Source organism: Lepeophtheirus salmonis, chromosome 7 (genome assembly GCF_016086655.4).
Source record: "Lepeophtheirus salmonis chromosome 7, UVic_Lsal_1.4, whole genome shotgun sequence".
Taxonomy (NCBI): Eukaryota; Metazoa; Arthropoda; class Copepoda; order Siphonostomatoida; family Caligidae; genus Lepeophtheirus; species Lepeophtheirus salmonis.
The window spans coordinates 21,109,962-21,127,000 of record NC_052137.2 but is presented as its reverse complement, the minus strand read 5'-3'; the positions used below and the strand labels follow the sequence as shown (position 1 = coordinate 21,127,000).

The 17,039-nt window shown below is 31.2% G+C and overlaps 1 protein-coding gene across 1 annotated transcript; it reads left to right on the top strand.

Annotated features, from left to right (window-relative positions):
• Positions 1 to 15: 15 nt before the first annotated feature.
• LOC121121174 (solute carrier family 25 member 3) lies at positions 16 to 2,303 on the top strand. Its single transcript, XM_040716043.2, has 2 exons — positions 16 to 236; positions 1,043 to 2,303. Exon 2 carries the CDS (start codon positions 1,043 to 1,045, stop codon positions 2,087 to 2,089), a length of 1,047 nt encoding a protein of 348 aa, XP_040571977.1. The 5' UTR covers positions 16 to 236; the 3' UTR covers positions 2,090 to 2,303.
• Positions 2,304 to 17,039: the final 14,736 nt, after the last annotated feature.

Genomic DNA, 17,039 nt, shown 5'->3' with positions numbered 1-17,039 from the left:
CAGGCAAAACGGGCCAGTTCAGATCCTATTGCCCTTTCCTTCATATTTATAAAATGGAGTAACTTCCGGTTTTTCTCTTTAACAGCTGATTCTTAAGATTGATTAAATACTCAGTCGACAATCGGTTATAGGAGCTCTGCCTGATATACTGAGATCCACAGAATATTATTCAAGGAACTTAGAATTTTTCTCTTCTTTCGACAATAATCAAATAGTTGACATATAACTCTGATAAGGTATTCTATTTTTTTTAATCATTGTTCATTGGCGGAGAACATTTTGGCCATTTTGTATTTTTTTCAATTTTATATTATGTTAAGTGTTCACTTCAAATATTTAATGTCGTTAATTATTTGTCAATTACTTATTAATATTAGTTGTAATATAAGATTTCGTATGTATGAATGATTGAAAAGGTCACGAAGGGCTTCTCTTGTTTTCTTCCACTCCATTATTCCTCATTTTTATTAACTTAATAATGCTAATCAAATTAGATTATTTCTTTTCCATGATTGATAATAGTAGTCAACTTTATTAGAAATTTTCTCTTTTTTGAGCATTTGATTATATTTATAATAAAATCAATTTCTAGCATTACGACCCTTCTCTTAGATTTGTAATAATAATTAATACTGCTATAGGAATTTGAAGTATAAAAGGAACATTAACTGAAGGTCCGTTGACCCTTTCCCTTGGTACTCTTCTCAAACGTTTTGAGGTACAAGACTCTTGTTTAGGAAAAAACATACATCATTATGTCGTGTTTTTTACTTTTTCCATTTCGTTTTGTATTAACCACTTTTGGATATCCACACTTAACGTTTTGCTAACGAGTACCAAAATTTTATTTGATGAAGAGAAGCTAATTTAAATTTTTAATTGACGGATCAACTAAACAAGTGTCGAACCCCACAACGTTTAGAAAAACTCAAAAACATTTGCTCATCTGTCTCATTCAACTTTTTATGTAGCACATTTGGGTTTGCATTGTAATTAATTCTTCTAGTATTTAGCTCTTAATGTTTTTTTTCTTTTTTGTTAGATGGACGGCTTCAACGGAATTAATTTAAAAATGTTCGAGAATCCCATTACAAAGAGTAAGACGTCTCTTGTTCCCAAGAGAAATTTAGCCGCTGCTTCGACAGCTGAGCAGTACTCATGTGAGTTTGGATCATCCAAGTATTATGCTCTCTGTGGTCTTGGTGGTATCCTGTCTTGTGGTATTACACACACATTGGTAACGCCTTTGGATTTAGTAAAATGCCGTCTTCAAGTGAACAAAGAAAAATATAAGAACCTTGGAACCGGTTTCAAACTTACCTATAAAGAAGGCGGTGCCGGTGGTCTCTTTTTAGGTTGGGCTCCTACTGCTATTGGATACTCTGCTCAGGGTTTATGCAAGTTTGGCTTCTATGAAGTCTTCAAGAATGTTTACTCTGGAATTATGGGGGATGAAAATACCTATCTTTACCGTACTTCTCTCTATTTAATATCTTCTGCCTCAGCGGAATTTTTTGCTGATATTGCTTTAAGCCCAATGGAATCCTGCAAGGTCAGGATTCAAACATCCGCAGTTGGTACTTTCCCTACCACTCTTCGTGGCGCATTCCCAAAGATTTTGAAAGAGGAAGGAGTATCAGGTTTCTATAAATCTCTTGGACCTCTATGGGGAAGACAAATTCCATACACCATGATGAAGTTTGCATGCTTTGAGCGTACTGTTGAGGCTATTTATGAGTTTGTTGTCCCTAAACCAAGAAGTGAATGTTCAAAGGGTGAACAGCTGATTGTAACATTCGCTGCTGGATACATCGCTGGTATTTTCTGCGCTATTGTTTCTCACCCAGCTGATACAATTGTGTCATATATGAATAAGGCTAAGGGAAGTACTGTTGGAGATGCTGCTCGTACTCTTGGGTTCTCTGGAATGTGGGCTGGTCTTGGACCAAGAATTATCATGATTGGTACTCTTACTGCTCTTCAATGGTTTATTTATGACTTTGTCAAAGTTTCTCTTCGTCTTCCAAGACCTCCCCCACCCCAAATGCCAGAATCCCTCAAAAAGAAGTTAGAAGCATCTCAGAATTAATTTTATTTGTCACATAGTGTGTTATTTTTAAAGATCATTGTAGTCGCGAAGTTACATTCAATATTTTTTGATTATGGCTATTTATATACAACATATAGTGGAGTCATGTAGGTACAAGATATTATACACTTTACACATTGTCTATACATCAATTTATCCCTATAAATCGCAATGTTAGAAACTATTATTTTAATAAATTAATAGTAATATTTTATGCTTCATGTGGCTATCATCATTTTTACGATATTGATTTTCCTCTGAATTTACATGGGGTCCGACAGGCAATATTTCATTACTATAATATAGATTTACATAGTAAAATTTAATAGCCAATATATTACCCGACGTTTCTTATTTAAATCTTTGGTTTTTTCCCCTATTATTACAATGCTGATATCATGATTGGTACTCTTACTGCTCTTCAATTGTTTATTAATGATATTGCTGATATAGGCGGCTGAAGGTCGTTACAACGTTTAACGCCCTTTTGGATTAACTCATAATGTATATACCTACAATTTAGTCTTCATTTGTAACTACAATAAAATTTCTTTGAATTGATTTTAAAAAGTGTAATAGAAGTCCAAATTCAACATGAAAAAATGAAATAAAGAACATTTTATTTTCATGTGAATTTTAAAATTCGATAGTTACAAATTGATTGAATAATGGGAGCCACTATTTTGACATAAATTTTATTAACATTGACATTAAAATATTCCAAAAGATTTCTAAAAATCAAAGACTAATGCATTAACACTTCGATTAATAAAGTAATAATTATTTATTTTTTGGTCGGGTACCAGTAGCTCTGGGAATCGTTAGTTAGGATCACTGATTATATGTAGTATTTGGAGACTTAATATTTGTTTTCATCTAAAAACCTCCATTTTGAAGGTTGGATTTTAAAAATGTAGTGTTTGTATTATAGTTAATTATTTTTAATGCAGCGACCATAATAAGAAACCCCACAAATATTCAATAAGATACTTAATTTTGGAATCTTGAAAAAATGTAATACTAGTATATTCAGTTTGATATTGAAAATAAGTAATTTTACTTTTGGCACACAATTTATTTTTGGCGTAAATATTGAATAACTCAGGTCAACAAATTATACATCAATACAAATTTTTTAATTTCCCTTTATAAATTTTGAAGTACTTGATGCGCTGATCCTGAGTTGGTAATAAGTTTTTTTTATCAAATCTGATTTTCGTAAAATAACTGAGAACCCATAAATAGGGAATTAATATTTTGAAGAATATCATTCATGTTTTGTTATTTTCCAATCAATATTAAAACAATCTTACTATTATTTAGTTACATTTTAACTATTGTTTTAGTATAAAAATTTATAATTAGCTGGTATAGAAAACATTTAATCAATTGTTTGTGTGTGGATATCCTAGATATTCGTGAGGGTAATAATCCAACAGAAGTTAAGGAGTCTGTTACATATTTTATAAAAAACAGAACCACCTAAAAGTTCCAAATTATTATTTGTAAGTAACTTATTTGTGTGGAGATCTAATAAGGTGACATGCAATTTCGTTGTTTAGAAGAGGATTCCCATACGTTTGAGAATTGCAATGGTATTCAGATATTTCAAAGTTTATAGAAGTTAAGAAGTATCTTATACATATATATATATATATTTTTAAACATTGTCACTTAACAGTTCTAAATAACTATTTATGTGTAAAGAAGAATAGAATTTGCTTTGCAGACAACACTATCGAGAAAAGAGATGCACATTATCTAATCATTATCTAGTCTAGAATCATCTTTGACTTATTATTCAATGACGAAATATACTCACGAGTAATAAAGAAATCAAAGAGAAAGAAATGTATTTTTTTCTCTATGGTCCCAGGCATAAATTTTTTAAGTTGAGAAATCCATGTACTAGTTCAATGAGTTATATATTTGGAGTGGACCAAGGGACAATCACTTAACCTTATGTAAGGGAAATTAAAGTTTATTGTTTATGGTTAAAAATCAAATGGCAAAACCTAATTATCTTAGTACAATTCCTTTTTATTTCAATAGCATCTCTTCCACGAAGACAACATTTTTAAATTTAAAAAAACTTGCATCGAGTAAATGTTTCAATCTGGGAGAGATACAGATATTACCTTTAACATTTTTCTACAAGTTAATTTCAAAAAAAAAATACCAAAAGTAAAGTTCAGATCTAACATTTAATCTGTTTAAGTTAGGATTCATCTTTTTGCAAAGGATGTACTATATATATAACTTAAATCTTTAATAGAGAATTAAGACAGAGAGGGCTGAATGATGATTACTTGATTAATAATATTAATATTATATTGGCCAGTATTTTGTCCGTGCCATTTTCATTTCATCTATTGAAATTATAATAGTCCTTTCTTGAAGTGTACCTTCTGTTTTTAATCCTAAAGAGGGTATAGTTTTTTTTTAAGATACGTCTTTTTAGTTCTCCATTTGTCCATCTAGTTTGTTTGAAAATCTTCATGTTTAAAATGAAAAGAGCAAACAACTTTTTGAGAGCTATCAACGGATTTACTATGTATATAAACAATGATAATCGTGTATAAATACTCAAAAGGTATTAATAGAATAAATATATTTTTTTTTAACAGCTATCCAATAAATTGGTGAAGTTGATTTTCATTTATTAAGATTTCCAAGTTTGATGTTGGAAATGTATTCGAAGAAGTTTTTATTTTATTATTTTTGAGCTTTTACCAGATGCTTTACTAGTATGACAACAAGGAATCACGCAAATTGAAGGAATATTTCACAATCACTTTATATCCAAATTATATATTTATATTTAACTAATTGTCCATAAAATAATATAACTTAAGTATTGAATCAAATAGCAATAGTTCTAATAGAGAGGTTGCGTGATTTTAAAAGGGAATAGTTTATCCATATGTTAAGTAATCCATGATAAAGCCTAATCATTCTTAGCTTTCAATTAATTATTAGTTGTGATATCTAAAGACTGATTAAAATCAGAGCCGGTCGTAGTTTTTAGCTTTAAGATACAGTGTTGTTAATAAACCCGACCTGAGTAGATTTAAAAAAAACAAAAAACGTGTGATGTGAGAATACTTTTTGAATATTTTTATCAGACTTGAAAGAGAGATATTATACCTAAATATAAAATACTTTTTTCATAGTAGAAATAAATTGAAAGCCTTCTAAACTACATAGTGCCCAAATATGAAACAACTTTATTTTCTTACATTATGCTCAATTCTCCCCACGGTAAATTAAGAGGACACAAATAATATTTTTATTATGTTTTACAATATAAATATGTAATCTAAATTAAAAAACAAAACAAATATTTCATTTAATTTCTGAATCCATGTACTTATACAATCTACAGTGTATGTAAACTGTACATCATACCAGACATTATTAACAAAATATTCAAGAACTCAAACGTGTTGAAGTTTAGCGTCTTGAAATTTATTAACTAGTGAAAAAACACATCATCGTTCCTTAAAATTTAAAATGTCCAGCGTTAGCCTCAATTGCAGCTTCTACACGAGATTGGAAGGTCATGTACACTCTGATGATATATTCATAAGACATGGCCATCCACTCCAGCTCAACAGTATTTTTGTAGGGGACAACACAGTTCTTGGCCTAAATGGTGTCCTTAATCCTAAAGTCCAATGTGTTCAGATCTGGCGAGGAAAAAGGCTACAATGTGCAATGGTAAAGTTGTCGACCTACATACAATTTAGGACTTTTTGGCATTGGTCAATCTGGTCTCCTTTACCGTTGGTGTTATGAGTTGGCATTTTCGATGGACCAATGTTTTTCATGGTATTCCTGATCGTCCATTCATTAACAGTTGTGCTTTTTTGCGAGCATGCAAATCGAGGTTTGAGGATATGCCTCAATACTGTCGCTAAAGGCCCTCATGAACTCCTTTGATCGCTTTATATTGTGGCCCTACTCCCAGGCTTCCGTTCATAGCTGTCATCAACTTCAAACACCTTCCTGATCCTCAAAACAGTGGAGTTGTTCACTTCCACAATCTTGACCAACTCATAAATAGGAACTTTCGCATGGAGCAAATCAAGCACTCTACGTTTTTTTTTTTTTTTTTTTGACGACATCACTTAAAGGACTTAGTTAACAAAAACGTAAAAAGGAATGTCTCAAAATGCTCTTTTAAACAATATATGTCACCCTTGTGTTGGCAAGATTCTTTGAGACTTTAAGTATCTTCTAAGAACCCAATATAAATACAATACTAATATATTTTTATAGTTTTGAAATACTAATTATTGAAAAATATTTAGTAAAGATTTAAATAAAAACAGGAGGTTTATTTTAAGAAACTCCAGTAGTTTAATTTCTATTCTATTTCTTATTCTATACCCAAAATCCAAAAACTGTTTCTAGAGCTCAAGGAAACTAGATAGAGGGTTAAGTTAAAAATCAAAAAGTGACTAACATCACAAAAAACAACTATAGGAATGCAGACGTTTTCCAAATTTATTCAAAATCAAAAAAGTAATGGACAAAAAAAAAAAAGAAGAAAATCGGTGAAAATAGCAGTTTTAATTTTTTCAGATACTAAAGAATGGATTTCCAATGGAAGATTGGATTCGTAAATGAAATAAAATTTATGGAAATTTGTTTTGAGCTCGTTTGCATATAAATATGACAAATAAAAATTTAAGTTTAAATAATATTTCTGTCATTTTCTAAATAATTTTTCAATTTTTTTTTCATCAAACGTTAATTTTGAATTTTTAAGATAAATGCCCCAAAACGATCCATTTTGGACATAAAATTTTAGACTCTAACACTACAGAATAATATTTTCAATTTCCGGAACATTTTATTACATAACTTTTGCTATATGAATATATATAAAAGAGAATGTGTTTGTGCGTGTACACGTCCTTTATGCGTTCCCACATTGAGGAACCTAGGAAGCTGAAACTTTGCATGAGTGCCTCTTTTAAGCTTGAATAAGCAAAGACAGGGGTGTAATTTTTTTTGGGAGGGGAGGGGGGTCATATGAGGGTGGCGTATGCCATACCCAAAACACAAAACCTTTTTTTGTAGTTCAATGAGTTTTTTACAAAAATAAACTGGCGGTTAAAAAACAACTACTATACAAATAAATACGTTTTCTAAATTTACTCAAAATCAAAAAAGTTATGAGCAAAAAAAGAAATCGGTGAAAATTGCAATTTCGTTTATTTCAGATCCAAAAAAATGAACTTCCAATGGAATATGGGCTTAGTAAATATAATAAAGTTTGTAGAAAGTTGTCTGGAGACCGGTTTACATATAAATTTCCCAAATAAAAATTAATGTTTAACTGAAATATCTGTCATTTTCTGAATTATTTTTTTATTTTTTTCCATTTTTCATCAAACTTCAATTTTTTTAAAAGAAATACAACAAAACGATACATTTTGAACAAAAAGTTAAAACAGTATTTTCAATTTCCGGAACATTTTATTAATCATTTTTGCAATATTTGCAAAAATGAACCAGTTATGGAGTGTTATTTTTACAAAAATATTATTCTTCATAATTGATTTATTTTTGCTTGTACGATAAAAATATTGGTAGATTTGTGTTTCTTATACAATTCCAATAAATGCTATTAACTATTTATTTACAAAATTAGTGCAATTTTTTTCGCACATTTCGATTTGGTTTGCTATGATGTGACTTTTTAGATTACCTTACTTAAATGGATTGATATAGTGTGAAGAATTAGAGAATTAAAATGATCCGGATCTTTTTCGACAACAACGAAACATTTATATCATAATTATTTGTATATGAAGTATATAAGTATTTTCTGAATAATTTTTTAATATTCTCAATTAATTTGATCATTTTCAATGTGATTTCCCTCTCCCTCATTAGCCCAAACAACCCTGGGTAATCCTTAGCTAGTATTTACATAAATGAACTGTACTCCGTCTTTTATTAGCACAAACGAATGTTCATTCAGGTTTAGAATATCATTGAATGTAGTAGGAAAAGAAGTTCCCTAGTCAGGAGTAAAGTAAGAATGACAATATCTTAGAAAAAGAAAATTCATTCTTCAGATTACGAATTCTTAAAATGTGGGACAACTAAAATATACACATGATATACATCACCATACATATACACTGTATATGTATAGTCAATGAATACTAAAGTAATAAATGTTATGATATCATTCGCATAATATATATAGATATATGTATATTATACAGGGTGACCCATAAGTGATAGAACAGCAACTTCACTTAATATTTCTCCTAGGTAGGTGTATGTTTTTTTTAAAATTCTGTTTGTTTAATATGATTTTTGTTAATATGATCTTTGTTTGTTGTTAAACAAACTTCTTTCTATAACGTGTTATTGAGCCTCTAACGATGACATAATGAACCCGAAGCGCGCCATAATTTCGCTTGATTTGGAAGAGAAGAACTGTAGGGGCATTACCAAAGCCTTGAAAGACCTCAAATTATCCAAATCATCGATCTACTAAACGATAAAGTGGTACAAGGAGACTAGAAGTGTCAATTACAGGACCAGGAGTGGTCGCCCGAGATCCATGAGGACACTTAGATTAATCGCAGAAACGAGGTCAAAGATGGAGCGTAAAAAAAACCGCTCCATGAGAAAGATGGCTCATGAGGCTGTTATGTCTCAAGAAACCATGCGTAGGGTGGTCAAGGAAGACCTGCGGATAAAGTCGTATTGTCAACAAAAGCAACAACTTCTCAGCGAGGCCACAATGTCCAAGTGGCTGACCCGGGTCACAGTGCTTCTGAAATTCATCAATTCTTGTACGTACCCTTAAATCATTAGGACTGACGATAAAATCTTCACCGTGGAGCTGGCTTACAGCATCCACAACGACCGAGTGCAGGGTGGGGGCATTCAGGACATTCACTTCAAAGAGGGCAGCTTGTTGAAATGCCAAAAGTCCGCCTCGGCGATGGTCCGGTTTGGGGTTCACCTCCAGCGGAAAGAAGACGCACATGATCTTCTTTCCTGTGGGTGTGAAGGTCAATAAACGTGTCAATCTGGAATTATTACAGTCCCAACTACTTTCTTGGATCTAGGAATAGCAGTGGGAAATGCACCATAGTTGTAGATAGTTGTAGATTTTATCATAGATGAAAATAATACTTTCCATCGGTGCGTTTAAAAAAATTTGAGTGGTTACCCATACCATTTGAAAGATGTTTGTGAGGAAAACAGCTTAGCTGTCATGAAGTTTAAATAAATTAGCTGCGAACAGCTATGATATATATAGGAAGTAACAGAAACCCCATTCCGTATCTAGCAATGATAAAGGCAAGAATTAATCTGATCTCGATCCTCAATTCTACTCCGAGTCCAACAAGGATTAAACCCTTTTATCTCCTGAGCGTTACTCTCCCACATTCATGAGCAAACACATTTGTGGCTACACTTTATTTTATAAATAATATAATTTATAGTATATGTATGTTCTCTTCTCAAGAATGAAATAATGAAGAGAAAAGTTTTTAGAAAAAAAAAAAAAAAAAGCATATTGTTAGGTAGCAACTAAAAAAAATGTTATTTTAATCAATTGTGTACATATTTCATTTCATTAATCTACAAGTAATACCCGGGTATTTGTGAGACTCGTCCATCTCCATTGACGAATAATATTGATAAAAATATATATTATTGAAATATCCAAAAAATTGCAGCGGCATGGTTCAGGGATATCAGGCACGCGTCTAGTGAAAAATGGAGCATTAAAATAAAAGCATAAAAAATGGAGCAAGGCAGGAAGTTGCAACAAAGTCGTTTTTTTTTAGGTCATCATCTGTATTGAAAAATCACCTTACGAATACGTCACTTACAATTAAAGCTGTGTCGAGCCTTATTCAGGACTAAAGATTGTAGTCCAGTCAAATTCAGTCACGAACCAGTTCAGTCCTGCATGTCAGTCCTAAAACTGATGATGTTCGGTTATTGATGACGTCAATCAATTCTTTTTTCTTTTGAATTAGTTCTAGTACTGACAGTCCGAAGGACCAGTTCTAAGACGTGAATCGAACAAATAAATATGGACTAACACAACACTACTTACAATCATAAACTGTTTCATTTTCCGTATGTTCTCACTCATTATTAACAATGGTTGTTTGTTTGTTTTTTTGCTCTTCATTATTTTTGTTAGTTACATTAAAATTTTGAGCTTACAATTTTAGTCAATAATGTTTTAATTAAGACGACATGACTTTAATAATACATCAGTACCTACTTCAAATCAATTTTTGATTAAAATGATTATATTTCAATTATCTTTATTTACTCATTTTGGACTGATTGATATTTAATGTTAAATGCATATAAGCGTATATTACTATTAAATTTCAGTTATCTAATATTCTAAATATTAAGTTAAAAGCCCAATAGTCGTACACTGGCCTTATTTGGATATAGAAACATTACGGTTTGCTATTAAATATAGATCTTTTTGTAACATATCCTCGTCATGTTTCACATATGAAACATATTTTAAGTTATAAATAATATCATTCAATTAACTCAAATTCTAAAGTTATGAATATACTAACTGAACTCACAGGTTTCGCCCGTCATGTTTTTTAGCAGCATGGTGTATTTTGGTTCACTGTAAATTTAGTTATTATATAGCTTTATCGAATGTTCATGGGATTTCTGTCAAAAGTTGTGTTGTGCAAAAACGTTGACCTTAGAAACACCATGTCGCTTTTGTATAGAAAAATCAATCGTTTTTTGCTGTGTCAGACATAAGGCTTGATTATTTTTATATTATGGTTGATCCCTTTGTTTTGCTCTTTTTTCCTTGAATCCTTGCTCTGAAAGCTCTAATCTAGATTGAATTATACTTAAGTTCACGATTTTACCTCGCAAACTATATATTACCATTTTAGATCAATACAAAGATGTTTTTAAATACGTGTATAAAAGATATGGAAATATCTAACATAGATTGCTTTACTAACATATCTAATTTAAATATAGTAGATAAGAAACCTTCTCATTAAGGTCAATAAATATTAAAAGCAATCTCATTATACGTTTGCATGTTATTTTTAATTTCGAATAAAACTCTGTTTACACAGCATTATAATAAATTTCAACTAAACATGCTCTCATGTTCACTTTCTTAATGATCTTGTTGATAATACTTTAATGATTACATTCTTCAATAACAATATATTGAAATCATTATTAGTTTCTTACATATAATCAAAATATCTTCATGATGACAAAGTTTCATAAATTTCACATTTTTGAAATGTTGTAAGAAAATACTCCAATCTAGCAAAATCTATTATCAAACAAAATCAGCCATATGTCATGTCATGTAATGTAATGTAAATTTTCAATTGGTGGATAGAAATGGGCTCTAAAATTTAATTAGATGTCAAATAAGATGATCACACATTCATTAGGAAAAATTTGATGTACGAGGGGGCGATACAACGATAATTTTTCTTTCAACAGTTTTAATTAATTTTCATAAGTTGACTCTTGTATTATTTAGAGTATCTGACTCTACGTATTATGAACTCAAAAAAGTTATTTGTTAGGATTTGGATTTTTATATCAATTTATATCAATCAAGAACCTTCGTTTAGAATTTGTGTTATTTCTTACTATAATATTAATATTTATTTTGATGAAGTACAGATAACTATATAATAATTAATAAATTTTCTCTAAATAATAATCATTACTTGGCAAAATGAAAAATACAGAAGGCCATAAGTTTTTTTCTAAATTTTTCTTTCCATTTTGACTGTCGAGTTTGAGAATGGGTATTGTGTAGCAGTTTTCAATTTTCCAAAGCCATTTTAGTCTCTAAATATGTCTCATTTCCGACCATCACAAATTCATTGTCTCTATTTTTTTTTGGTTTTTTTTTTAGGAGCATTCTTTTGAGGAAAAACTGGAAAAAGTCAATGGGGGCCAGATCTGGAGAATATGTGCCTAATTAATGCAATTTTACTATCATTTTCAATGATTTGTTACACGGTGTCTTGATCAAGCATCATTTTTGCCTTGGAGCCGTTTTTTCGTGATTTCATTCTTCAAACGCTTAAAAAAGGCTGTGTAATAATTTATGTTTATAGTTTGGTCCTCATCCAGGTAGTCATGGCATGGCATGGACATCCCAGAGTACTAATGCCAAAATCTTGCCAGCCAACTGTTGCATTTTTCACGCTTTAGATATGGTTGCATGCAGTCTACTCAGTTATCAGTAGACTCTGTTAATTAATATGTCTAACAAGTTCCTTTAATATCTGTAGAGTCTCAGCTGTTTGGATCAACTTCACTTTACGATCCTTCACAATTATTTTGTTGACTTTTTTGATGTTTTCGTTGGTAATTCTTCTTTTGGAAGTCCATGGCGTGCATCGTCTTCTAGGATCTTCTTTCCTCGTTTGAATTTAGTAAACCATTTTGCAACACTTAATTAGTCCAATTAATTTTTATCAAGCCTTAGCTTCAACAGTATTTTTTTTAACAAAAAAAGTAATGCTTCATTAACTAATGAACTTCTTTTTTTTTATATTAATAATAACAAAAGTTGTTTAACTCACTATACTGTATCTCACAATCCAATTGTTTGACAGCTGACAAACTTGTATCGCTTTGTTTGAAGTTTGATACTAACTAAAAATCATATGATTAAATTCTAGCAATGTCGTTTATGTGTCAGCCTACGGACCTATATTTTCTGAAACATATATATTAGATCAACTTATATTTCGATTTATTTACAGGCATAACATGGGCTCCCTAGGATCCCCTTCCACTCCGTTGCCTAAAATTGAAATTATATCACAATATTTAGGTGATTACTGATTTCTAAAATGAGAGCTTTTGAGTAAATGATTGTTAATTCTAATACTCAAATCTTATCCAATATAATATTATTTCTACCAATATTAAGCTTTTTAATAAATAACACCGTTTCTATAATATTAGCAACTCCATCTTTAAGAACCTTGATCTTATCCAAAATTACATAGTTCCTTAAACGATTTAATGTTACTCAAGTGAAAAATGCTTGTTAAAAGCCCATAGTTATTACAGGTTATAAATTTGATTCTTCCATCTTCTACGAATAAAATGATTTTTATTTTATTTTTGACAAAATAATTTTGGAGCGTTCAGTATTCTTTGATCTTCATTATATAATTTTGATTCAATTTACTGTTTTCGTTTGTACTACATTCCAGTTTTTTATTTTCTTAAAAACAGACAAATTATCAGCATTTTGATAAAACTTTTCTAGAGACAAACAGTTATATATAGTGCAACACATTTCGTTGGATACAGTGTACATAGTTTTTAAGATAATTTATCTGTCTTTAAGGCAAGCTTAAAAAATCTGAAAAAACAACATATATTCAATAGAAAAATAGATTAGATTCAAAGTTAAAAATACTCAAATTTTTCATCAATACTGGTATTATGTTGGAAGGATTTTTTTTAAAAATTGTCCTTATATAATTTTCCGTGTTGGACTTTAAAAAAACCTCAGGAAAATATTCACGTTAGGATTTGAAGAGAAAGAAGCCAAGGGTCATTTTATTGTAAAATCATGTGTATTCGTTTTTCAAATATTTCAAAAGCTTTATGATAAAAATTCCCTAGATAGTTATTTAAGCCAATCCAAAATCCAAATTGATATTGGCAAATCTATGATTATTATTTGAAATGTTTGGCTTCATAACTATTTAGGAGTCATTCATTAAATTACGTAAAATGTACGTATATTTGCAATTTTTGTAGCATAGTCTGTAACTCTGAAATTACAGATTTTCCGATACACACTTTTTGAATGGTACTCTAACGAATTTTGTGCTAATGTAATTATTTATCATAAAATGTATATGACATATGACAAAGTACGATATATTTTGTATTGTATGGCCTAACTAAAATGTGCACTTGGTAGAGCGCAAACCTCTGTCATAAATAATTTCCTCCAAAATTAACATTCAAACGACAATTATGATCATAGTTTGAAGGAAAAGTGGGACTTTTATTAAATACATATTTAGAAAATATACACTTTATTTTATATCCATTGCATCCAGAGGGAAAATTTCCAAGAACAAAAAAAAAGAAGTCAAAATATTTTATATTGCGTCAAAAAAAAAAAAAAAAAAATATAGCACCATTTGATGATCTCATAAGTCAAGTTTGATGACTCCTGAACTATATATATGTATACATACAACAATTTAGATGATATCGAAGAAGTTTTTATCTTTTTATAAATACCTTGGAAATGATAAGTAGGAATGGGTTTTTCATCTTTTGATTAAAAACTCAGAAAAAGATGCTTTCGCTTACGTCACATATTTTTTTAAAAGGTCAGTTTAATAAAAATTACGTCATATTATTGATGACATTATAAACATGCAAATTTTCATTGTTTTTTTCATGTTGTTAAGTTCGTCCTCTAAAGTATGCATTCTCCCCTATCTTTGGTGCAAATTGTTTAAAAAAACATAATACAAGATCTAAGTCAAGGCCTCGAAGGTCGGACGAAATGGTTGCTGCCGTTAAAAAGTCTGTCGAGGACAAAAGAGGCAAGGTCACGATCAGTAGCCTCTCCGGGGAGTTCAACGTCAGCAGAAGGGCCATGGACCGGCTAGTTAAGAAAGATCTTGGCCTTAAGATCTACAAGAGAACCCCTTGTCAAGCCCTCAAGCCGTAAAATTTAAAGGAGCGTTCAGTTTTAGACGCGCACACCTGTATACATTTGAGATGGTGCAATATCATACTTCGGACTAACATAAGATAATTTCTATATTTTGCAAAAGCTCAAATTTTGGTTAAATGCCATCGAAATAACCCTAATATGAATCTGTGTTGTTTTTTTTTTTTTAAAAATTAATTACATATTAGTTATTATTATTATTGAACTATGTGGCTTAAATAAGAGGAAAAGCGATACAATTTTTTTTGAAACCCCTTTCCAAGTTATGCACATTAGGGTAAGTTTTTTGAGTAGGTTGGCTCAACTCTTTCAGATTTTGAAAACGGGATATCGTGAAAAGAGTGTATTGTTATAAATACAACTTCTGTAAAATATAAGCTCCAGAAATTTGTGTTTCCAATACATAAATATATACATTTTTGTATTTATGAAGATTAACAATTATTATGGTAGAAAAAATTGAATTATTATTTTTTCCCTTTTGATGCATAAATATGAAAATAGCACAATATTAAACAGTAAATACAAAATTTAATTTGTGGAACATATTATTTTAATATGAACAAAACTGCATTTGATTATAATACAGAGTGGGGACTCAAAGCTTGCTGAACCATTTAATTACGATCTTATTACGAAGTTTCATTAGGCAACCAAACGACAGCTGAAAAAAAATGTTTTCATCCAATGTCTCTAAGTATAAGTGTCAGACTTATAACAAAAAAGATAAGACGTGTGCAATATCCTCCGCTCCGTTGTCAGAGAAGGCTGCAGAAAATGTTTTCACGATATCCCGTTTTCAAAATCTGAAAGAGTTGAGCCAACCTACTCAAAAAACTTACCCTAATGTGCATAACTTGGAAAGGGGTTTCAAAAAAAATGGTATTGCTTTTCCTCTTATTTAAGCCACATAGTTCAATAATAATAATAACTAATATTTAATTAATTCAAAAAAAAAAAAAAAAAAATATTGAGAGAAACATCAACAAAAGTAGAAATTTGAAGAGAATGAAACTATTCAATCTATAGGACGACAAGAAGAGAATCGGGAGACAACGGGAACAAAGGAAAAGTTATACTTATAAAAGTTTCAGAGAAGTCAAAATAAGTTTGTAACTTGTAATTTAAGTCTATAAGCGCACGTTAAAAATAATTGAGCGTAGTTTTTACTACTTTTATCAGTCGTAACGAGTTAAACTGCACCTCTATGTCAAGCAAAAATGGTCTTCTTTTCATTTATTTCAATACATTTTCGATTGCCTATATGTATTAAAATGCATAATGCATTGTATTTGCTGAAATGCTAAAAAATGTAAGCACACCTGTACCGGCCCGTGCAAAATTATTTACCGATGATGTAAATATACTTTTTAATAGGTTTTGTGGCAACCAATCTGATTGTTTCGTATTTTTACTGTTAAAATAATCAAAAAACCTTTCTGTGAGAGCGTAACAAGTTCCACACGTGAGACCATGTCCAATCAGGAAATAAAGAGGATTGAAATTGCAGCCCTCCTCCGAGCGGGAGTGCCTCATAACAACATTAAGGAACAGGTTGGGGCCTCGTTGAAGACAATTTACAACGTTTCCAAGCGCTTGGAGGCTGGGGGTGATCTCAAGCATTCCCCTGGGGCTGGCAGGAAGCCCACTGTCTCAACAAGGCAGTGTTCAAGAGGACTCCCAACAGGTCCATTGCCGACATGGCCGGAAAGATGGGAACGTCGACATCAATTGTTTCAAGGGCATTGAAAAGGGCTGGAGGAAAGTCTGCTAACTGAACGTCTGCGAGAAGTATGACTTGAGCGTGCCAAGAAAATCTTGAATGATATCAAGAGCTCATCTGGACGCATCATCATTTTTTCAGATGAGAAAACTTTTAAGGTCGATCCTGTTTTCAACAGGCAAAATGACCGTGTTGTGAGCTTTGGAGATGTTTGGAGATCCAACAGGAAGGCCATGAAGCCGGTATGGTTCCCCACTGGCTCAGATTAACAGCGGAGGATTATGTGAAGATTCTGGCGTCCAAGGTCCTTCCGTGGATCAAATCCATAGTCGGCAACTCTCCTTGGGTTTTTCAACAAGATGGAGCACCCGCCCACGCTTCCAAGAAAGCTCAGGAGTGGCTCAAGGACAACATGAACTTTTGACCAAGGACTACTGCCTCCCTCAGATCTGAACCCACTAGATTTCCCTTTCTAGGTG

Excerpts from the sequence above, each read along its gene's own strand:
- LOC121121174 (XM_040716043.2), top strand. The coding sequence starts at position 1,043 with ATGGACGGCTTCAACGGAATTAATTTAAAAATGTTCGAGAATCCCATT.